The sequence below is a fragment of the Pyrgilauda ruficollis genome, unplaced genomic scaffold (assembly GCF_017590135.1).
Source record: "Pyrgilauda ruficollis isolate IOZ18807 unplaced genomic scaffold, ASM1759013v1 scaffold81, whole genome shotgun sequence".
In the NCBI taxonomy this organism is placed as follows: domain Eukaryota; kingdom Metazoa; phylum Chordata; class Aves; order Passeriformes; family Passeridae; genus Pyrgilauda; species Pyrgilauda ruficollis.
The window spans coordinates 662,021-685,538 of NW_024530044.1; the positions used below are offsets into that span (position 1 = coordinate 662,021).

At 38.3% G+C, this 23,518-nt stretch overlaps 1 protein-coding gene across 5 annotated transcripts in view; it reads left to right on the forward strand.

Moving 5' to 3' along the window:
• The window catches only part of GULP1 (GULP PTB domain containing engulfment adaptor 1), a 141,820-nt gene that overhangs the window by 102,093 nt on the left and 16,209 nt on the right, over positions 1-23,518 (forward strand). For 3 of the 5 annotated variants that reach the window (XM_041487568.1, XM_041487569.1, XM_041487567.1), the window contains 5 exons: positions 8,867-8,965; positions 11,196-11,333; positions 12,507-12,623; positions 12,976-13,068; positions 21,263-21,487. In XM_041487568.1, the coding sequence (XP_041343502.1) occupies positions 8,867-8,965; positions 11,196-11,333; positions 12,507-12,623; positions 12,976-13,068; positions 21,263-21,487 (672 nt within the window). The remainder of the gene's footprint in view (positions 1-8,866; positions 8,966-11,195; positions 11,334-12,506; positions 12,624-12,975; positions 13,069-21,262; positions 21,488-23,518) is intronic. The other 2 variants (XM_041487571.1, XM_041487570.1) reach the window with 1 other exon arrangement.

Below are 23,518 nucleotides of genomic sequence, written 5' to 3' on the forward strand. Positions count from 1 at the left end.
AGCTGCCATCCCCAGCTATGGCTGAGAAAATTGGACTTTTGCAATTTCCTCTTGGCTACATGTGCTTGGGCACCAAGGGACTTGGTGGACAACTAAAAATACCCGAGTGCAATGACTTGTTGAGGATTGTTTTCATTTAACATGGCTTTGCCTTGACTGCTCAGAGCTCTGCAGACACTGTGAGCTGGGGCAGGGATTGCTGATTGTTCCAGTCCACTCCACTGCCTTGTTCCTGTGGAATTGCTTCATGCTTAGCTGCTCTGAGCTATTGACCCTTCAGTTTACTTAGATTTAGAAATCTTTCTCCCTACTACCGCATTTTTCATAACTTTTTTGCAGGCTTTTCATTATTCGTTTAAACAGGTTCCTTGGAAATGGGCAGGAAACGTGGGGAGTCAATATTGAAAAAATTGATTGTGTTATTACCATACTAAAGAAATGCAGAAAGGAAACATGAGACTACTCATGCAGCTCAGCTTTTAAGGCTCAGTTTTCCATTGAGAAAGCCATCTTTACAAGATGGATCAGTAATCTTATTAAGGTATTAAAACACATTCTTTGCTGTTGTTTTCACTCTACCAAAATAGTACAGCTGCTTTTAAAGATTCATTTAGCTGATACTTGAAGTGTTTTATGCCAAAAAGACTATTGTTCTGCAGATAGTCAGAGTCATTATTGTCCAGTTGTTTTCAAGTGTTTTAGGCTAAGTTTGACCCTTTTTTAAACATTGCAGCATTCTATCGGTGGGAACAAAGTGGGTTTGTGTGCACCTTGTGTAGTTTGTCTTTATAAAATTCCAATACCCCAAGAAAATTCAGTTCTGTGCAGAAATCTGTCACAGTGATATCTTGCTATGGAGCAGCTTTGCTTCTGTTTTAATGGTGTTTCATTGCACTCCTGAATAAACCAAATGCTGAGTATCTCAGTCTCACTGCTGGAACCCCAGGCTGGGCCTGGGCTCTCACTGACCACTGGAGGCTTTGGGTGGGTTGAATTCTATGATTTCTCACATGGCAATTTTTTCCCTTCTGAGAGAGGGTCCAAAAAGGATTTCAAATAACTGCTCTCAGAAGTGTGGGCAAAGCCAGAAATGTGGTGTGTGTGTTTATGATGTCACTGGAGTACGCAGGTACCTGCCCTAACTTTCTACACACATTCCCTAAATAAGCCACCTTGGAGATAGAAGTCTGAATAGCTGCTGCCTGAATTACATTATTTTCTTCAAGTTTGGAATTTTGTAGCTTAGATATCAAGTATTGCATGTGATCTTACATAATCACAAGTTTATTAGGGACCTTCCAAAGTAAATAAACATGACTTTCGGAAGGCCTTGAAAAATCTTGGAACAGAATTCAGAAAGCAATGAAAACGCTTTTATGTTTGAGACAATCCCCAATTAATTGAATACTCATTTGAAGACTGACTTACATAGTGCATCTGTAGTTTTTGAAGAGAAGCCTAGAGGTACTGGATTTTTTATTAAGCACAAATCTGAAATTTGTTTTTATAAAAAGCTAATTGAAAATTTTTAAGCAATTAAAACAGCTGGAAAAACTAATGTCATACTGAAAGAAATGTTGAAGAAATATAAAGTGGTTTGGTGCTAGGAGAGTTTTCAAAACACATGTAGCTTCTGATGCCATATTTATATTTTTAAATTATCTGGATTTGCTTTTAATTGCAATGTTAGTAATCATAATTTTTTTTTAATTAAAATAAATAGCTGGCAGAAAAACGACTGATGCTTTCTTAATGTTTAGAACTATTTTTACAAGTGACATGCATCACTCTAATAAGCTTTTGAAGTCACACGCTCCAGTGATAGACGGACCATGAAACGCAGCCACCAGAAAGCATTTTTCTTAAGCCCTCGTGTCACCAAACTGTCAGAGTCAAGATTTGATATACAGCTGTTTACTTCTCTAAATCATCTAAAAGCCCTTAACTCAGCACAAAAACTTGGGCTGCCCAGCACAGAAACTGCAGCTGCCATTCCACAAACTGATTTTTCCCAGCAGATGGAGCTGATGTTCTACAGAAACATAAAATATCTTGGACAAACTTTTCTTGGTGCTTCATTGTACTTTTGTCCCAAATACGACTTTTATATTTTCTTGACAATTTTTCTGGGACAGTTGCAATTAGAAGATCTTTTTTTCAAGCAACTATGTTTAATTTTTCCAAAAGATTCTCCAGTGGCTTTATCTAGGTGGGATTTCCCCTTGTGTTTTCCAAGTGCTTGGAGCTGTACTGCAGGAGAGAGAAGAAACTTGAACACTAATGTTTTACAATGTGTTTGTTTATTTATTTGTAAGATAAGATGAACTATTATAATAAATTATTACAAAACGTGTTTTCCTTCAAGTTTTCTAGCCAAACTGGTTTCTAGAATGAAACAAAAGCTAAAGCACATGGCACCCAGACGCTGTATCCAAACATGCCTATGGTACTCAAATGTCTACATGTTGTCAAATCATACTTTATTAAATGAAATTATTATTTTCCTTGGTTAATGCAGTTTGTAACTTCTCAATCAGACTGTAAGAATGAATTTGATCTTTCTCATAAATTGTTGTCAGAAGTGGAAACAGGTAGAAAGAGCAGCATGACAGATGGAAGGAGCAGCATAACCAGAGCAGTGGTAAGAAAGCTGCACGGAGGAGTGTTAGGGAGAAACCAGAATAAACACCTGAGTTTTGGGCTGTTTCTTCCACAGTCTTCCAAGGGATGTTTTGTGAGGGCCAAACTTAAGGCTGTTTGCTTACCCAGCTTTCAATTCATGATCCTTTTTTTCTTCCACATTTCTTCTGTAAGTGGAGATGACCAGACAAAATGCAAATAGCATAAATCACTTTGAAACCACTCAAAATATTTTTCATCATGTCCTTGACCTCTATGGATACACAGAGTGAAGAGTGCTCGTTCACACACTTCCACACATGCAGAGATGCTGTCCTGCTGCTGCCCTTAAAGGACCATCCATGGATATTGTTCTGGGCTCCCGCCCGTGTTAAAGCTCAGTTTCATTTGTTGTTGAAAGGACAGAGGAGGAGGGTGGAGTACAGAGAAGCTTTAAATATTGGGATAAAGAGATTTGCAGCCAAGCCTTCCAGCTATGACTGCTCTCTTTGAAGTACTGCAGAAAGCAGAATTTGTGGTTCAGTGACAGTCAAGGACATCCTGAAGACCAAAGCAAGTCAGATGAGAAGAGCTGAAGAAAATACCTGTTTACCCTGCCTCTCAAAAAACCTAAAATTAAACCCTGCCCCTTCCCCTACCCCCCACCCCCAAAAAAAAGCAACCAAAACCAACCAGGAAAAAAAATAATCAAAAACCTACCACAAAAAAACCTCCATGCCACCAGGCAAAATAAGCAAAAGATGTCAAAACAGCAACAAAAAGCAGCCCACCCCCAAATACAACAAAACACAAAAGATCTGTCAGGAAGTGAGAGATGGAAGAAAGGCTGCACTGTATTGTCTTCTACGTTGTGGATAATAGATGGATAGGCTGCCTCTCAGTCCAGTGTGTGTCTGGAAAATAAAATACAACTTATTCCATAGACATACACTTCTGGATGGCTTTTTCCCTGCCCGGGTGATTATTGAGAGACTGCATTTTGCATATCATTTCACCATTTTCCTGCTCGTGGCAGCTGTTTTTCAGAAGCCATAATTTCATTATGCCCACATCAAATGTCCATGAGAGTTTGGACCATAACATGACCAATTAGATGACATGAAGGCACTGCAAAAAAAATGGGGCCTGTTGGGTTTTTTTTTCAGACATGTTTCCTTAGAATGAATGTTGTAATGAAAAAAAGGAGGAAGGATTTCTTCCAAGAGAGGTTACAAAGCTGTCTCCCAGCTTATCCAAAGACCCTGCCCTAAACCAGGACTCTTTTAAGGTGTGAAGTGCCATGTCTGATTTGTCACTGGTCACCTGCATTAAATGAAGGTGAACCTCTCTTCCCTGGGATGGAGATTAGCATCCAAATCACAGGAACATCTCCCTTTTGATGTCTCAACTATTTTTAATTAAATCTTGAATTGTGCAGGGAGGTGTAAATATTAATGAGAAGCACATAATTTTAATTGCATGGCTTAAATTGATTTATAGATCTATAGAGGTAATTAGTATTAACAATTAGTTCTTTAGCTCCAGTTCCTGGTTGTCTTGAAAATATGATTTTTTTTTCCTCATGGCATTTTTATTGTTTGTGGTTTGATAATACTTGATACCTAAACACACCAAATTTAATTTTAATAACACTCTTAGAGTATGCATTTTTCCCTGCTGCTGTGATAAATTACAAAATATATGGATGGTTTTTCATTTTTTTTTTTTTAATTTTTAAAGCTAAGTTAAACAGTAGAAAATAGAAATAGAAAATAGGTTTATTTGTATCTGTTCCTTTCCCTAAAAATGCCATGAAAATATAATGTTAATTCTGAAGCAGTTGAACATAAACTAGCCCATCCCACTGAGCTGGACCAAACCTGGAGTTCGTGCCTGAGAACATTATATGTATAAACTAACAGTTTAAGAATTTGGCCCATCATGTCTCTTCCCAAGCCATGCTGTGATTCATTATAATTTTATATCATTTTCCATTTTGATGCCAATGGGAGGCTGCAGATTTTTACCCTCTTAAATAATCTTGTTACTGTGTGAGATACAAATATTATTTGGTTTCAAATGTGTGCTGATAGGAAAATGCCATGTTTGTACATCTCCCAGGTCCAGAGGTCTCTTGGGGTCCTCCTTAGGTAGAAGAAAAGACTAGAAATACATAAAATAGAAAATTCCTGATACCTGACTCAGTGATGGGGAAGTGCTGTTCAAACCCCGCACAGGTTTGGGAGGTGGATGAATGTGGCATTCTGAATGTGGATGAATGTGGAGAATGTCAGCTAGAAAAGAAATTGCTGATCAGTATCTGTGTGCTATCTGTTATTGCACAGGACAGTGGGCAGGAAAAATGCTAAGAAAGGAACTGCCACAGATTTTCTGAATTAATCTTTGTGTGTTCATTGTACCTTTGATTAAAAAAACCATTTGTCTGGATGTCTGTATGGAAGGGGTTCTTTGGTGCTTGGTTTTTTTCACCATTGTCCTGGTTTTGATTTTATGGAGTGTCTTAAAGTGGGTTTTCCAGCCCTCTGCTAACTTTGCTAAATATCCTGTGAATTTTTTCTCCATTTTGTCAACATCCTTCTGCATTTGAAACCCTCAGTAAATAACATTTGTTTTCTCACAAGCAGCTGATGCAGTGCAGCCATTGTTGTCATCTTAAGGATCTCTTTGAAACACCTTCCCAGTTTTGGTTTCATGAGAAGGTCCTCAGTTAGTGGAAGTCCTACCATGTTGTCAGACTCCATTCTTCCATCCTCACAGGGTGGTCTCCCAAGAACCAAAGTTTGTTGCCATGTGTGGAATTTGCAGGATTGCTTGTAGGAAAACAAGGGGCTGTGTTGGGATACCAGCCAGTGGTGCTCTGGTTGATGAGGCTTCTCTCTGTTCTTTGCCCCTTCATCAGTATTTGTGGGCTGCAAGTTTCCTCTGTGTAATTGAATCTAAATTCAATCCTCTGAATTTAGATTTCAGATCATTAATTTGTTTTCTCCCCTTTCCTTCCCCTCTTATTTTTTCTGCTAGCAGATTTTATCAGTAACTTTTTTTCTCCTGGTCATTGTTCAATAATGTCATGCTTAAGAAATAAACCCTGCTGGAATACATTAGAAACATATCTTCCCAATGACAATTTCCTGTTTATAACTACATCTGGACACTAATGTAACTAACTTAACTCATGCTTTCTTTCTGTTGCTTCACTTTCTTAAATATAAGTGGCATACACAATGCAGATGCTTTGTATACTTAGACAAGCTGCATTTTTTGTAAAATATTGATCATCATTAATTTAATCTCACTTGAATTCTCTAGTTCTTGAACTGGATTTCTGCTTTTTGAGAGTGGAGACGTGGTAGGGTCAGTTTGTTCACGCTTTTTTTGGAATTGGCACAGAACTGCCTTCTGGAACTTCCTCAGTGTTGTAAGTCTTCTTGACTACTTGGAGCAAGCTTTGGCCAGCTGTTCTAAAACTTGTGCAAGCTATTCACATCACTTACTTTAAAACCTTTTTCTTTAAAACCTCTTTTCTTTAAAAATTACGGCTTTTTCATGTTGTAGCTGTTGTTCGAGTCTCTGAGATGATTGCTGTTGGAAAATCAAGCATTCCATCATCAGTCTCAATATGAACCATGAGTTTAATGCTGTAAAATCCAACAGTATTTGTGCTTTTTCTTCACTACTGTGCAGAAATTCTCGTGCATGACTTGTTTGCAAAAGGACATTTCCAAAAGCTTAGAATTTGCTCCAGTTCCAGGCTGTTTCAGAATGAGTTGTGCCTCAGGGTTATCTGTTCCGTGGGTGTCTTCCTGGGCACCAGCGAGTACATTGGGAATTGAGATGTCCAGAATGTCTGGGTGATCTTTGGATTTTGTAATCATTCCATTTAACCTGGCAGAGTACTGAGGAAAGGGGTCACACATGTCCTCCAAGTCCCACCCACTGAAGGGACAGCAGGAAATTACAAATCAGAGGGGAAAGCTGCTGGATGCAGTTAATGAATAAGTCCATGATCTGAAAATTATCTAAAGACACTTCAAGTTTTATATTCATATTGAAAAAAAAAATAAAAATTTGTGCAAATGAAGCAATGGTTGGTCTATCTTTTTCTTCTTTAAGCACAGACTAAAGGCTAAATTTGCAGTATAAAACTTAGGACAGATTTTGTGTGGTTTAATGAGTGATTTTTATTAAATAAAACATTTCTTATCTGTAGTGAATTTTAATTGTTCCTTAAAGTAACAGATGTCATTGGACAAAATGCTGAAAACCAGCAGTTAAGTTTTTTAAAATTTTATTTTCTGTAAAATGTCTTTTTAAAAAATTCAAGTATGCACATGGAATGGTACGCTTTAATAAAGATACAGGGATTAATGTGTATTAAAAGTGTATTTAGCAAGACATGGGCTTGAGGTGAAATTCACAGATGGGAAAAGAATGTGTTGCAAGAAGCATGTACACGGTGCTGAAGAGGCAGAACTAGAAATTATATTTTCTTGATTCTCAACTAATTGGTAAAGTAAATCATTCTGTATGAAATACAGAATACTTTATGTTTTATAAAATACTTGGCCAGTGACTGTGGCATTTCTAGATGTTTAAATGCAAAATAGGTATTTATATTTAAGAGCTGGTTTTGAGAATGGCACAGAGTGGTTTAGATGGGGGGTAGTTGTTTGGGGTTTTTGAGGTGGGAGGTTTTTGAGGTGAGGCTGTTTTACCAAGTGTGTGGTACTTATCAGCTATTGGGGTGCATTAATCAGTAATGAAGTGTCTGTTACTGTGTGAAGTTAATAGGATCAATTATAAATTAATGTTTAGCTATCAAAAGTCCAATAAGTATGCCTTCAAAATGAGGAATAAAATTGAGAAGAAGGGAAAAACAGGCTCATTTTGTGTTTTTAGGGTCATTCTGCAAACTATTTAATAATTTGCCATGAATGAAGCTGCCCATAAGCAAAATGAAATAAGAGATTGACAGTCATATTCTGTAAAGCACTTGTTTTATGGGAAAATTTTCCAAGAACTGGTTGGAAAAGGATCAGAGCAAAAATCCAAACCCTGAACTTTCAAATAAATAATTAATTGTGGTCAGAGGTTTTAAGGATTTGAGGGAGAGGTGTCAGTTGGCTACAGCCGAGCACCTCACAATCACAGGGCAATTCAGGCTGGTGCCTTCCAGGTCTGATAGGACAGCACCATTGGTGGCACTCTGGATTCTTGATGGCACTGGAAGCCATTGTCCACACTGGCTTCTGACACAGAGCACTTGTACTGGTGGGGATTGCACATCCAGTTTATTCTGGAATGGGAATGTTGAGGATCATGTGTTCAAACATAGAGCTCTGAAGCAGAGACTCCAAATTCCGGCCTTTGGTGGGTCATCAACCTTATTTATGCATTTGAAAATGCCGTTCCAGGCTGTCAGAGACTTGGGAGTAAAAGGGCAACATTTTGCTCTGGGAACAGAGAAAAATATGAAGCAATCACACATATTTGCTAAGAAAGGTACCCAAATTTAGGGCACTTCTTAATTGTCATGCAGGAGTAAATTTGAGGTACTGTGCTGATTTTATAGACAGTATTCACAAGAGAAAGAGAGAAAGGTGAGTCTTGAAAAAGATGAGAAGTGTATTGGATAGGAATTATTACCCAACCCAGGCATGTAAAGTGCTGTCTAGCCACCATCTAGTGGCTAGATAAATTCTGAGAATAAAACAGATCAAGTACTTCTTAGGTGTTGACAACTCTAGTACTTTCAAACTGACCCTGTTTAAAACAACTGCTGGAATATCTTAAAGGAGCATCTGGAAGTACCCTCCATGCACAAGTATGGAAGTGAGTTTGGAAATAGTGGTGTGTGGGAAACATAAACATGTTTCCTACTCAACAACCAGGCAGCTGCTAAGCTGAATGTGTTCATGTTTCTGCTGTTCTCAGAGAAATTGCCTGCAAAATCTTCAATTAAGTGCATAAAAAGCAGATAAAAGTTTTGGGGGAACGTGCTAAGTAATTTTAAAATGCTTCTTCCTGAATTTTAGGAACATTCTGTAGTGTGCAGTTAGAAATGCTGGTCTGTGCCCAGCTGAGACTCTTGGAGTAGTTGGTGTTGTTTATGGGAAGATTATTGAAGAAGGAAGGAAACAACTTCAGGTGGAGAGAGTTGAGAGAAAATGAGATTTAATAAAAACAAACTTACTATTAATGTGATTTCTGTTGTGCATTTATGTTTCAGTTTGCAAGACATATCAAGAAATCTGAAGGCCAGAAGACACCCAAAGTTGAGTTACAAATCTCAATCTATGGTGTAAAAATTCTAGATCCAAAAACAAAGGTAAGAAACTTACATGGGATTTTTTTCATGCTAAACTAGTAAATATTTGTTTCACTGGTTTTAAGGTTTTCATTGTTTTGTATTTTTTAAAGTATTATTAAAAAAACCCCACCATTCTGTTGGTGGAAAAAAATCTTCTAAAATACCATAGTTTGTTACAACATCTGGGTGGCATCTTCTCAGGAAGGTACATGATGGTCCTGAAGGCACACTGTAGCTAACATGGCGTTGAATTTTTTTAATCCTTTCACAGCAGGACTTCTAAACTTTAAGGAAGATGAAGACAATGACCTAAATAAATGTTTGACACTGCATAAGTATGCATAATAAATATGAGTAATATTTATAATAAATATGTAGAATAAATATGACACTGTATATAATAAAAACCTGTCCGTATATATGTTGAATATTGAATTCGGAAGATTCTTTTGTTCCTGCTTCTTAACTTACTTGTGGAGTAATTGCTGCATTCAGGCAGTGGCAGTGCCTTTTCTCAAATGGTAGCTGTAGTTCAAAGCTACAGATGTTTGCAGCCCATTTTTGCTTCAGGCTTTTCACACAACCAGGACTCAACAGTTCACACAGAAGCAGAGAGGACAAGAAATATCCATGTCAACTTTAATTGGAGTTTTTTTGCGGTAGAGCAGACTGGGGTGCTAAACCCCATATTCTGGCAAAAACTGTTTTAAAATAACAGTTTGAAATGCCAAAAGATCTTAGCCTTCCTGCAGAGATTAGCAGAAATCTGTGGGTTATATGTTCCTGGGGGAGTAGGAACATTCTAATCTCTTAGCAATGTTGTTATTACAACTCAAGTAGTAATCAACTGTGAGCAGTCTTTTTATCTCGCCCACTTCATCTCTTGTAGCTGCATGTAAATTTCAATTGAGTTTTCCTTCTTTTTACACAGTTTATAAATGCTTTAGGAAATTCAATTTCATCTTATCAGCACTAATTAAAGTCTTTTTTGCAGTGTGTTTTTCAAACAAAGCACTTCAGTAGGAATATTGGGTTTTAGTCAGATGGTGACTATTAATGGCAGTAGGAATAGGAGGCCAGCTCATATATCAGGACCTGATTCTATACTTAGCACTCAAAAAAAGGATTATAAAAATGTGATTCTGTCCTTAAACGATATAAAATAATTACATGGATTGGTAAACCTCATAGTGCCAGGGCAAGCACGTTTTATTATTTCTGTGTGTTAAAGAGCTGCTACAGGATGGGGATTTGGGACATGGGAGAAACTGAATACTCAGAACAGCTGTAAAGACTGAGAAAATGAACTCACTTGGGGCAAGGGCAAAAGATTGCCCATAGGGTGCATTTTTTGGCTATGTGGTTTTGTGCAGAGCGGGCATGGCCTTGTTTATGGGCTTACAGCAAGCTGGGAACCCCTGTGCTGCACATTTTTTAATAGACAATAGTTCACATCTAAAAGACATATTTTCCTTTAAAGCAAATACTGCTTTCCCATGTAATAAGCCAAATAAAATAAAATACCAAGAAGAGACTTGTTGAAGAAAAACAATAAAAAAATAGCTGAGATAGTTTATTTCAGTCTTGTCAAGTTCTTGCAACTGAAGAGCAGTGCCATTGAAACTTTTTAAATAGCTGGAAATTACTTTTTAATGGAAAATTAAATACAGTAGCAGAATATACAAATAATAATGCTTAAAAGCTGCTTATGTGGCACCTCAAGTAAACAAGTATTTGTGTGTCAGATTTATTTCTCTTTGTTTGGTTAGCAAAGTAATTTTATTTCTGTTTTCTGTATTTAATGTAGCAAAGTAAGGACTCATTTCAGTAAATCCATTATAACAAACCTTGGGAGATGATGAAATTTGAAGATCTTGTGCACCTGGAAGTGCACAGATGACTTTACATAATCAGGCCCTAAATAAATTGCAGAGGGATGCAAAGCAACAGTAAAATCAATTTTCTAGAACAGAAATTACTGTCCAATAAACACTTCCAGATAAATGCTGTCCAAATAAACTTCCTGTTTACATTCAGTAAAAACAGGAGCAGTTTTTAGGAGATGAGTTTGCTAACTTCTGTTATGCTTTAAGTCCATTTTTGGGTGCTCTCACTGCAACAAGAGACATTCAAAAACATTACTGCAGCTTGCCTGCTCTTATGAGGAAATCCAGAGCTTTCCTTTGTGCATCTTCATCCTAAATGAGTGCAGGAATTTCTTCAAAATTACCATTCTGTTTGTTTGCAGGAGGTCCAGCACAACTGTCAGCTGCACAGGATATCCTTTTGTGCTGATGACAAAACTGACAAGAGAATATTTACTTTCATCTGCAAAGACTCAGAATCCAATAAGCACCTGTGCTATGTGTTTGACAGTGAGAAGTGTGTAAGTACACGGGACACTCTGCGGGGCTCGAGGGCACTGTGCTGCTGATGGGTCTGCCTTGAGATGGGGTGGGAATGGTTAACAGAGACAGCCTGCCTCTTAACTGGGACACAGGTTTTCATGCCAGTATGCTGTCTTGCAACTTAGATGCATTAAGTTAAGGAAGAGTCTCTTTCTTCAGTGATCCAAGGTGGTTTTCTGGGATAATTTCATCCTGGGGGAAGCATCTGCAATACTCTTGGAGAACAGGCTCCATCCCACCAGGCTTGAGATGTTTGCACAGCTGTTTGCAGAGATTACTGCAGCTCTGGGGCTGAGATACCCTTGCAGGCTTTTCTGCTGATGTGTCTGTCTCTGGTTTTAGTGTTGGGGTTTTTGTGCATTGTTTGTCTTTGAGGTTTTTATTTTATCGCAGCAAGATTCTCCCTTCTTTGTCCACCCCTTTCCCTGCCACATCTCTCAAGTTTAACACCACAAAGCACTCCCAAACAACTCCTTGCACCAAGAACGGACATTCTCTGGTGTCTGAGACAGAACAGTTATTCCTTACTGTGTTTACTTCCTCTGCTAAAGTTCTAAGCAAATGGTGTATCCATCTGTTCACCTTTCATTGGTCCTGCTTTGGAATCACTTGTTCCTGAAACCTTCGTGTCCTTCAGCAGCATCCTTTAGGCTTATTTTACTCCCATCATTTTTGACATAGATATTCTGCGCTGACTGTATAAACACATCATAACATAGGATATGAATCAGCATAGAACTAGTAAATTACTATATTTTGCACATACAAATGCAATATCTGCAGATTTTTTTTTCTGGATATATGTAGTTGGAAATAATTAATAATTGGGCAGTTAAATACTTGTCTGCAGTATCCTGAGTGAGCTTTTATAGTACTCATAAAAATAAGTGTTGAAATCTAGATTTAAAATCAATAGGGGTCAAAACATCCATTGGCATGAAAACATTATTTCATTAAATATAAAATACTTTATTTCATGATTGAACAGGCTGTATATTGTGGTGCTCCTTTGTAGTGTTGGCTTCATGGTGCATGGGGCAAAGCCTTTGGATATGATACATGGTATAAAGTGTTTTGTGATATTCTGAAATGAAAGGAGCTCCAGCAAGTATTCCTAATTTACTAATTTCAGTCTTATGTTTTATGTAAAGGCGGAAGAGATAACTTTAACAATTGGTCAAGCATTTGACTTAGCTTACAGGAAATTTCTGGAATCCGGAGGAAAAGATGTTGAAACAAGGAAACAAATCGCAGGTTTACAGAAAAGAGTAAGTTCTGAACTATGTTGTTCTTTTTAAGAGATAAAAGTACATGCTGCTGTGTTTGTATTAGCTGCTTTTTATGGAAGTATAATTTCCAGCATTATTCTCAGATTGCTAAAGTTAAAAAAAAAAAAGAAGACTGAAAAAAATCTGTTAAAATATTTTGTTTTGCTGTCCTCCAAGGACACAAAAAAGGAAGTTTGAAATATGGAGGATACTGAATATGTTTTATAGTCAGATAAAGAGTTAAACCTTGATTCTAAATCACCAGATCTGTGATGAAACTTATGCTCAGTGGATGCTGTTGTTGAAATCCATGACTATCCCAATAGCTGTTGAATAACCACTTTCTTTGTAGATTCAAGAATTAGAAACTGAAAATGCAGAACTGAAAAATAAAGTTCAAGATTTGGAAAACCAGTTAAGAATAACACAAGTACACGCGTCTCCAGTAAGTACCTGACATAACTCTTGCGTCTGAGGTCACTCTGTATTTATAATCACATTACGATCATTCTGAGCATCCCTGCTGTTCCCAGAGATTGCCATTAACATGCAGTGACCAAGTAGCATGTCTGTTGAAGGGCATTGTCACTAACAGTGACAGAGGGACGAGCCAGCAGAAGTACAAATTGCAGGCTCTCCAGCTGTGGCCCTTCCATACCTATTTGTTGCTGCCTCAGGACAATAAATGCGCACTCGAGTAGAGAGCTGAATGTGCCAGCTGAGGGTGAAAAACTGTTCTGCACTGAAAGGATCTGGTTCCTAAATGCTGCTTGGGAGCTCCTCACACCTTTGTCACAAGGACATGGTCACCTGTGATGACAACCTGCCTGCCAAGGAGCCCTGAGGTCTTGGGAGCCGATGCTGGGTGGTTGGGAAAGAGGAGCAAGGGTAGGTTCCTCGCTGGAAGTTCCAACTGCTCTGCAGTTCCTGTAGGTGATCAGGAGAGAAACTTGTTTAAGTTGCTGGCTGGCACTTCCTGACACCTAGGCAGGGCCTCCAAAAATGCAGGTTGCACTGCAGACTGGTCCTAATGACTCCCCTCTTCCCACAAGTGTGTTCCATCTGTACAGCTTTAGGCAGTTATCAAAATAAACCAAATTTCTTAATGTATGTGGTCCTCAACAGCCTCAGCAAATTGTATGCTGCTTCAGGCAGGAGTCTGGATGAAGCTCCTTTCCTTTTACAGGATTCTTCCATCAGTTGTGCAGCCAAAAATTAAAACAAAACCAACCAACCAACCAAAACCAAGCTCATTTTTAGGAAAAAGTCTTTCTCACTCCAGGCCCACAGGTGTTCCCACCAGGCACTATCAACTTTGGCACCTCAGCAGGAGGCAGCTTTCAGTAGGTCCTTTTAAACCAGGTCTCGTGGAGATGGTGAATCAGAGCTCTCAGGTGTGCTGCTGTAGGAGGAACTCCATGTCAGTGCAACTGTTAGGTTGGGAATGAATGAAGGAATGGGCTGGTGAGGTTGTCAAGTGACTTCAGTGCAGAGAAAAAGATATAAATATTTTATTTTATACAAATTAATAAATAAAATTAATATATTTTATTTTCTATATTATTTATTAAATATAAAATTATTATCATTCATATAAATATAAAATATTTGAGTCCATTAAAAGATTATTAGTCAATGTGTCCGAAATAGCAGTGAATGTGATGACACCTATGTCCTTTTGTACCTTGTGAGCAACAAATATGTATGAAGGAACAAAATTACAAACAATTAATAAGACAATTGGTTGCCTGTTATATTTTAAAATTAATTTTCTTTCCTTTCATTCCAATCAACTATAATTTCAAGTATGATTCTACAAAGTCTCAATTCCTATCAGAAAAAAGAAGTGGTGCAAAAATTTCTTTCCCCCTGTTTCCACATGATTACTGAAATGAAAAAGTCCCTTTAGTTTTAAACTAAATAATTGCAGATTTTTTCTGAATTTAAACTAAAAATATCTGTACTGCTGCTGCTCTGTCTTCAAAATTAAAGTAACAGATCTATATTGTGATTATGTTGTCAGAGTAAACTTTTCAGCTCTATATTTTCTGAAATAAAACAGCTTAAGTGAAGCTGAATATCCAACATGGGGAATAAAACATTGTTTGAGCCCCTTTCTAAGCACTTTTGGGTGGATGGGAAAAGCTTTCTTCCATGCACATAGTCTTGGTATTATATGCTGTGAAAGTAAGATAATCATCGTTTTGATTTAGAGCAGATTTATTAAACTATAAGTTTTAAGTTTTCTTGCATTTTTCTTATCACACTGTTGAATCATGCAGGGATGCCAGTGCCATACAACAGCTTTCTGAAGCTTTTCTTACCCATAATAAGCATTTTGATTTATTTTTATTTTTTAATCTTTTATGGCTGGAGCTCTTTATCTGGCAGTCCAGCTCCTCTGCGTGGTGAGGTCTAGGGAAGGGATTGTTCAGTGGTCAAAGGAAAGTTGAACCTTGATCCTTGACACCTAATATGATAAAAGAACACATGCCTTTAACTGGCATCACAGCAGTTTGTAAAGAAATGTTGAGTTTCAGAAGCCAGCTACAGATGGTTAAAAGTTGCTTCTGTTTGTGCTTGAACAGTACCTTAGATTTTCACAGCTTGTGCTTTCCTGTTTGTATCTGGTTGTCTGCATGCTGTTTGTGCTCTCCCAGTGTTTGCAATGCGCTCCAGCGGCTCCCCTGTCACACAGGTTGTTGGCTGAGCCCTTGCTGGTCAGTGCCTGGCAGTCAGGAGCAGGTGTAGGAGCAGTGGGATTAAACAAGGATCCCCTGCCCAGAGCAGGGAGTGCTGCAGGGGCCTGTGCTGGCAGGCACAAACAGGGCAGCAGAAACATTGACATCGCTCTGGGCTGTGTCCTCTGCTCCCTCAGAGCCATCCCAGTGACACCAGGGGCTCTAAGCAGGCACAGAGCTGGCAATGATCAGGAGGGTGATTTCCATCCCCAGGAGTGGAGGCTTAGGGGCTTTTAGAATTTATTGCACCGGTAGTGTGACACGCTGCTGTGACAGCCAGCACATGGTGTCACTGTCATGCCTTGTGTGGTAAGATACTGATCCAGACAGAATGGCTTTCCCACCTGGCAGTCACTGGGAAGCCATGGTGCCATTGCATCAGTGCCAGTTATAATTTCTTTATTCCTGCTTCTGAGGTGCATCGATTAATCATTCTGCACACATTAGTCTTCCTGTTAGTTTTTAACTAAATAAAGAAAGGAAAAAACAATTCAGGAAATTTTAAGTGCACCCGGGTTTTTTTTTTGTTGTTTTTTGGTTTTTTTTGTATTATGTCACTGACCCTTGATTTGTGTCACTTGGGTTTTTTGGTCTCTTTTTTTTTTTTTTTAAAAGCCAATTGTACTCTTTTAGACAACTCAGCCTTCTCATTCACAGATCATTTTCCCACAAGCAGGAAGAGATTACATTTTCTGTTTTCACTTCAATATCAAAAGAAAATAGAATGTGAGAGCATCTTTAAACTGTGGATGGATAACTTAATACATGTATGGTTTTAAGCATCTGGTTCACTGCATATTTAAAAAATTGTTTCAGCATGTTTCAGTTCCAAACAGATACATCCAGGCTGTCATTTGAAATAAACTTTTCTAACTTCCTGTTGTCACTGAAAATAGGTTTGTAGCTAAATATGAGATAAAACCATTTGCTTAGGATCAAATGTAATGCTATCAATACTTAAAATTCAGATCGTCTTTTACTTCTAAAATGTTTTTAAAACATTTTGTCTTCATAGTTTCACAAACTATAGACAAAATGTGATTTGCCAGGCTAGACTGCAATGTGTGGCTTTGCTGACAGATTCACTTCTCTAAAAGGAGTTTGCCCTGTGCTCACATATTGAATTCTTGGGTAATAGTGTTCAACACTTTCTTTGCAAAACATAATACTAAAACACCTTAATTTTCTGATCCTTCACATCAAAATGTGTACAAATTGATGACCTATCCAGAAATCCATGCATGATCTAAGAGAAGAAAATGCAAGCAGTGCATTTTACTTTAAGTAAGCTTAAAGCTTCGTTTTAAGCGTAGAATCAAGAATCTTTTGAGTTGATAATTTCATAAGAGAACATTTTTCCAGCTGAAATATCTGTCACTAATTGTTTTAATTAAATATGTTTTAGGTAATAATAGTGAATTGGAGTGTTAGGGAGTTTATTATTAGCAAGTCCTCAGTTACTCTATTTAAAAAATCAAAAACAAAAACAGAAAAAAATCCCACTTGCATATGAAAATTAAAAGTAGCAATAATTTTAAAATTTAGGGATTACTTTTTTCTGTCCAGTTTATAAGTAGTGCAAGTTAAAGGCTTGATTGGGATGTACAAAGGGAAATTCAGTCTAAAACTGCTTTTCTGATGAATCTTGCATGTATTGCAGTTTTTTTGCAGGCCAGCTAAGGGTTTATTTGAGGACATATTTTAAAATAATATTGACAGAGTGAAATGGGTGCAAAATACGTGTGTGAATAATATGATTACCTACCCTTTGCATTTTTGCAGTGTTTAAATGGGTGAAAAGCATTGACAGCAATCAAGTTCTGCTTTTCAGGGATACAATTGCCATCAGGGTTCTCTCTCCTTGCTTGCTAATTTGTATCACTATGAAAATTTTTCTGTAGCTGCTCTAAATCTAGCCATATGGCCAAATCAACATCAGTCTAATTTAGGTGTTTTTTTCTGTCAGTTCATAAACTCTGTGGGAAAAATAAATTTCTTTCTCAACCTATAAAAGAACCCATTAAGGCAATGAGATCATAGTTGGAAATGAAAGAGAGGAAACTGGATTGTATAATGAAATACTTTTGCATAAAGTATATTGTGAAAGTTGCACATCAAATTATCAATCTTCACGCTTTTTCTCTCAGGATATTGTAGCTAATTAGATTTACGTTTGCTCAGCACATTCAGTAAATAATAAACTGCTTAGTGATCATGCTTTCTGCATTCGGGTCGATGGTTTTGAGCAGTCCTCCTAGAACTTTGAGAAGTTAGTCCCTCAGATGAGTGTGTTTGCCCATGCAGAAGTGTTATGCAACAGGAACTATCACTTTTTTTGGTGTCCTGAGTAGCTCTGTCGAGGACATGCAATCCCAAACTAAGACTTTCCTTAGTTTGCCTCTGGAGCTGCGCTTCCATGTGCCATGGGAAATGTTGGCATGGAATGTTTCCTTTGTCTCGCTCCTATGCACGCACTACTAAAGTTTCTGTGACTTGTGTATCTGTTGTTTACTTCTCATCTGTTGCAGTGGCTTGGCAATGCTTTAATCACTGATCTTTCTTGCATTTGGTCTTGATTAAGTGAGGACCATCGGGTTCTCATCCCGTTGTTTGCCTGTGGGGACATTGCTGCAGTTTGTGTCCCCAGGAGGCTTTGGATGCTGCTGCTGTGTGTAACTGCAGCCTCCAGAGCTCAGCACAGCCCTGGCACAGTGGGCTCACACTGTGTCTTTCTTGCTGCTGTTCCCATTGCCAGTGCTGCCCAAAGCTGCCAGGGCTGCCTGAGAGCACTGAAATGTGGGGAAGCTGAACTGGAGGGCAGCAGGAAGAGATGCTGGGAGCAGCAGCCCAGAAGGATCAGTGTTCTTCCATGCACCATAAATATTTCCAAAGAAGCAGTGTGGAATACATACTCCTTCATGGAGATGGTGCAAAACCCTTTCAGTTTTAGGCAGAGCATTAAAGACACTGATGGATTAGCCCTTTGCTCCAAGGTTTTGCTGTGACCTAGAGGCATAGGCCACCTGCCTCAGTGAAAAAGCTTTCCTCACTGGAAAGTTTTACCACACTCACGGGAAAACCCCCAAGACAGACATTGAAACTGTATGCAGATTTCAAAAACCATTTTGGAATGTGTTTATGCATATCACTTGGTTCCTGTTTCCACCAAGATTGCCAAGTGGGAAAAGGCACGTGGGGTTTTTTTGGGTTTTTTTGCCTGTCTTCAGCTTGTTTAGATTTATAATATTCTGTGTTGAGTTGTTTGAGCACTTCTTCCTGAGGGTATAAAATTCTGTTGCATTTATAATGTTAAAGAAAATGGATTTGAAATTCCCTATGGCAGATTTCATGTCACTGAAAAAGTACTAAATGAACTGAAGATGTAGCAGTTAATTAATGGGACTGCTAATGCTCATACAGTATTTTATGAACTAGTAAATTATGGATGAGTGAGTGTTCTTAGTAGTCCCAAATCTCAGGAAATGACCAGGTTCTTGACTAAATGCATAATTTTCAGTTCAAGGTTGCTCGCAATTCCCTGGCATGTTGCTGCAGTTTCCTGATGTGGTGGTTCTGTATATCACCAATTTGAATGTTTTAAGCAGCAAAACTATGTGGGTGTGACACAGAGATTGCAATCGTGTCTAGAGACACCTTGTAAAAAGAAACAATTTTGAAGTAATTTCCTGATTAATAAAACCACAATCACATTACATTTTCTGATATGATGCAGCACAAGAGTGCATCTTCAGCACCCTTCTCAGCAGAATGAGTCAAAAATAAATCTTTTGCTGGCATGTAGTTACATCTGACCATAAGAGAGACCAAGTCCACTGAACTAGTATGATAATTTCATGAAGTATCATTTCTTGTCATTTTCTTATGTTAGTGGAATGAGGCCCAAATTGGAACACATTGTATCAATGCCACTATTACTGCAGCTCTGAGTGGGCACCTCAGACAAAGCACAGTTGCTGTATAAAATGACAATTTAATTATTTTTACTATATTTTCTTCCTTTATAATTCAGTGTAAGAGTATTAATTTTCAAAAACTACACCCTTTTCAGGTTGTATTCTTTAGAATGAGGGTCTTTGCCTTTCTCCCCCTGCACTTTGTGCATTTGGTGACATTCCCTGTTTTCCATTGTCGAATACACTTCCCTGCTGCCCCTGTGGTGTCTCTGGGCTGCTTGGCTCCAGAGGGCTGTGAGCAGAAAGCCCATCAGCCTTGCAGGTCCTTCTGGACCCTGAGGTGAGACACAGAGCAGCATTCCCAGCACCTGATGGGTTCTGTGCTGCTCTGCAAATGAAGAATTCCCAGGGAAAATGCATTCCTGAGCAGGTGCGTTCCCAAAACTGTGGTAGGAAGCTCACCACCCCATAGGGTGTGTGGTGTCCAAAGTGTCACTGTGAGACCTGGAACTGCTCCAGTTCAGGGCTCAGATGACACCAGGGCTGTGTGTTCTGGTTTTGTATTGAATTTTTCCATTGCCTGGATTTGATATATGTTCAATATCCTCATGGCTTTGCTGCTTGGTGTCCTGTGTGCGTCGTGCTGCTTTCTGTGTGATTTTTTTCATGTGACATCCATGCCTTTTTATGAAAATTACTTATCCTTTGCTGTTTTGCATTTCAGGAGAGTATTTGGCCTTCTCAATTACACTGTTTAGTCTTTTTGAGTGTTTATTATTCTGAGGCCTGGGTTTTTTTTCCCATAGTTGTGTAGCAGCAAGGATTCCATGGCAGTAATGCACAGTAGCACTGCAACTCTTCTACCTGTAATCTGGTGATATTCTTGAAATAATAATCAAAATTCTCTCATGTAGTTTTTTTATTTCTTTTTGTTGATTACCATTCCAAACCCTCCATTTCACAATTCCAGTATGGAGATTTTTGAAGCTGGGGTGAAAATTTTTTTATTCTTTAATGCTGAATTGCATGTTTTGAGTAGGGAATTTTGTATGTTATTTTGACATTCTCAAGTATGGCATTGTTGCAACTTTAGTCACCTTAGCCAGGTTAATCTGTAAAGAAAGAAGCTGAGAGTCATTTTAAAAGGATATGAAATGTTTTGTTTTCTACATAACACTGAAAAAATTTGTTTAAAATGATTGAATCCTGCTCTACTAAGTTATGCAAACTTCTGATGAAATAATCATGATATATCTATTGTGTAACACTGCAAGGGGAGCAAAACCAAGCTTCAGAATTCTTGATGCACTCATCTGCCACTGCCTCAGCCTGGGCCAGTCACAGGGGTTTAAGCAGGACTGGGTTTAGGCAGGACACCTCCAGCCCATGTGCAATTTCTGCCTTCTCCATGTGGAACTCCTGGCCGTAGCCAAGAAGAACTTTCTGCACAGTTGTGCATTCCCTTCTGTTAAGATCCAAAGATTAATCTGTCCTCTGAAGATTTTAGTTCAATAATGAGCGGTTCTTTCAGCATTGGTGGGATATAAATGGTAGATTTTTCTTCAATCAGTTAGAGAAAAGCCTGACCTGTGCATTAACCAGCACAGTAACTCCTCCCCAGACTTGTGCCTGCTGCTAATTTACAAGTGCAGATGTGAGGGATTGCTGATACCTCATTGGATTTAGACATTTCTTAGCATCTCACACACACACACACTATTAGAAAGATGTCTGAATTCCTTTTATTTGGTGTAATGATCAAGTTGTCTTTGCTCCAGTTGGTACTGGGTTACCTCTTAATGTGGCATATCTTTATATTTTATTGAAGTAATTTCAAGTTCTGTATCTTGTAACTATAGCACTGAACAGCAAGTTGCTGACAAGCTTTTTTGAAATATAAAATGTGTTTCTTTTTTTCTTCTTTCCCTGACGTTACCACGTTCTGTTCCTCAGAATGTTTTCTCTTTCTGTGATTCCTTTTCAGCTGCTGCACATAAAGTGTGATAATGATGAACATATGTTTCAAAGACCCTCTACTTTTTTCTGGTGTAACAATGAGGATTCACCTCCTTGTTTAGATATCTCTTCCATTACGCTTACTCCTAGGAGTTCTCCTGACTCTAGACTACCACCTGGATTGTTAATACCACCACCTTCAAAAAGTGGTCTTCCAAAGCCTGCCAGTGAATACAGCTGCCCAAGACCTCGTGTAATCTTGCTGTGCAAAAGCTTTTTCAGTTTTATTCGTTTATTTTTGGCTTTTTTTTTTTTTTTTTTTGTTCTCTGTTGTGTATTAACTTGTATTAAAAATGTGCATTTTGTACAGTGGCTAAAGGATAGGGTGGATGAATCTTAGGTTCTCTAGGGGTACTCTTAAAATATGGAATTTGTTAAGAATTGCTCTTATTTCTGCAGAGCTTTTTCTTTCCCATCACCAAAACATAAATTCTTACTTTTCCAACATGTCTACATTAGTCCATTAATTAATTATCTCTGTTATCTGTCAATCTTTTGTTAAATTTTTTTATATGAAGAATAGCAATTCAAAGCAATTCTAAAGGTCCAACTGCAAGGGCTTCTTCCCCCCAGGAATTAATAGAAAAGCAATGAGTCATTAAATAGCTTTTAGAATACTTTATAAAAACTGTGCAAAATGAAGGTTGAAAATTATTCTCAAATATGAAATGGGCATATTGCCTCCTTTTTCATATTCATGTGCTTATACCCTCAACTTTTCTTCCATTTGCAAGTAATATTTGGCTTTATTTAGCGACCATCCTGGCTTTCTGCATGTGTTCACTAAATAAAAATGCTTCTTGTGCTCATTTGTATTCAAAATACACATTTCTTAATTACCTTACAGTTTTAATTAAACCATATCAGTAGAATCAAAATGGCCAGTAAGTGACTTCAACAAAATTGAATGTAACTGAAAAATGAGTCTGAAGTTTGGGTTTTCTTTTTTTGCCTAAAAGGCACATTTATAACTAAATGGAAGTTCTGTTTATCTGTCTTCTAGATAACCATAATCATGTAGCAAATAATAAGATTCTCCATTAGCACATGTGATCTCCAGGTCATTCTAGGATTGCCCATGGGTGTTGGTGGAAATGGAGGTTGATGTAAGCATTTATTTATGCCTCAAACCTGATCCCACCTTCCTGATGCCAACAAAAGCCTGTCTACAATAAGAGCAATTTCAGATGAAGGAAGGGCTGTGCTTCTTTATTGTATATATTTTGGGTCCAGCACATCCATTGCCCTGCTTGGAGTGGGAGCAGATGACATCCAGCATTCTGCCAGACTTAGATTGTCCTGGTTCTCTGCAGGGTTAGTGCACGGGCCGTGGACACTAACAGGAGCCTGTGGCGTCTGAACTCTGCACTGAAATCTTTTCACAACACATGATCTTTGGAACCCCAATAGTAACTCAAGTTGAGGACAGTAACAGTTCTGGATCTTGAAAACTGTTTTTTATGAAGTTGATTCACCTATGGTCATGATTGGGAGTAGCAATGACTGAGAAAATATTTTTTTAAAAAGGCAAAAAATAAAAGCAGCATGTAAAATGTAGATTTTTTTTCTTGCTATGCTTCTGTATATCTGGGAATAAATACCCCAAGTTGTTTTAGATATTGAACAGTTACAGACTCTCTTAATCCAATTTTAAAATATTAATCCAAATTTAAAATATAAATTCAAAACTCCTAAGAATCACAGAACTTCCAAGAAATAGGACATGTAGGACTTGAGAGCCCTGTGGTTTTTTCCTCTTTTAACAGTGCATTCAGAGGAAGGCTGTGGCTCAATATTGCTTCTCAGCAGCCAGTGCAGAGAACTTCCAGAGAGAAATAGGCGTGGTTCAGGGCCACCTGTAGACTTGACTTAGGGATCTGTGATGTGAGTGTCCCAGGGCAGCTGCAGGTCTGCAGCACAGGCACTGAAGAAAGCAGCATTCCAAAATACGGGTTTATCCATGGCACTCTCATGGACAAGCAGTGCTAAGGATTACCTGCTTGCCAGGTTATCATATTTGTGTATTCTGAATTAGAGGATCCATGTGACTAACTTAACTTGTGCTTCAAAATTCCTGCATGGATAGTTTGTGCAAACTGAATCTTGTTTCAAAGCTGCAGGCTCCTGCTGTGCCTGGCTGGCCTTTCTAATACCCAGGGTGTGGGGGTTTCTGTATTGTCTCAGCAATAACATGAACATGCAAACTAGTCATGCCTTCAGCTTG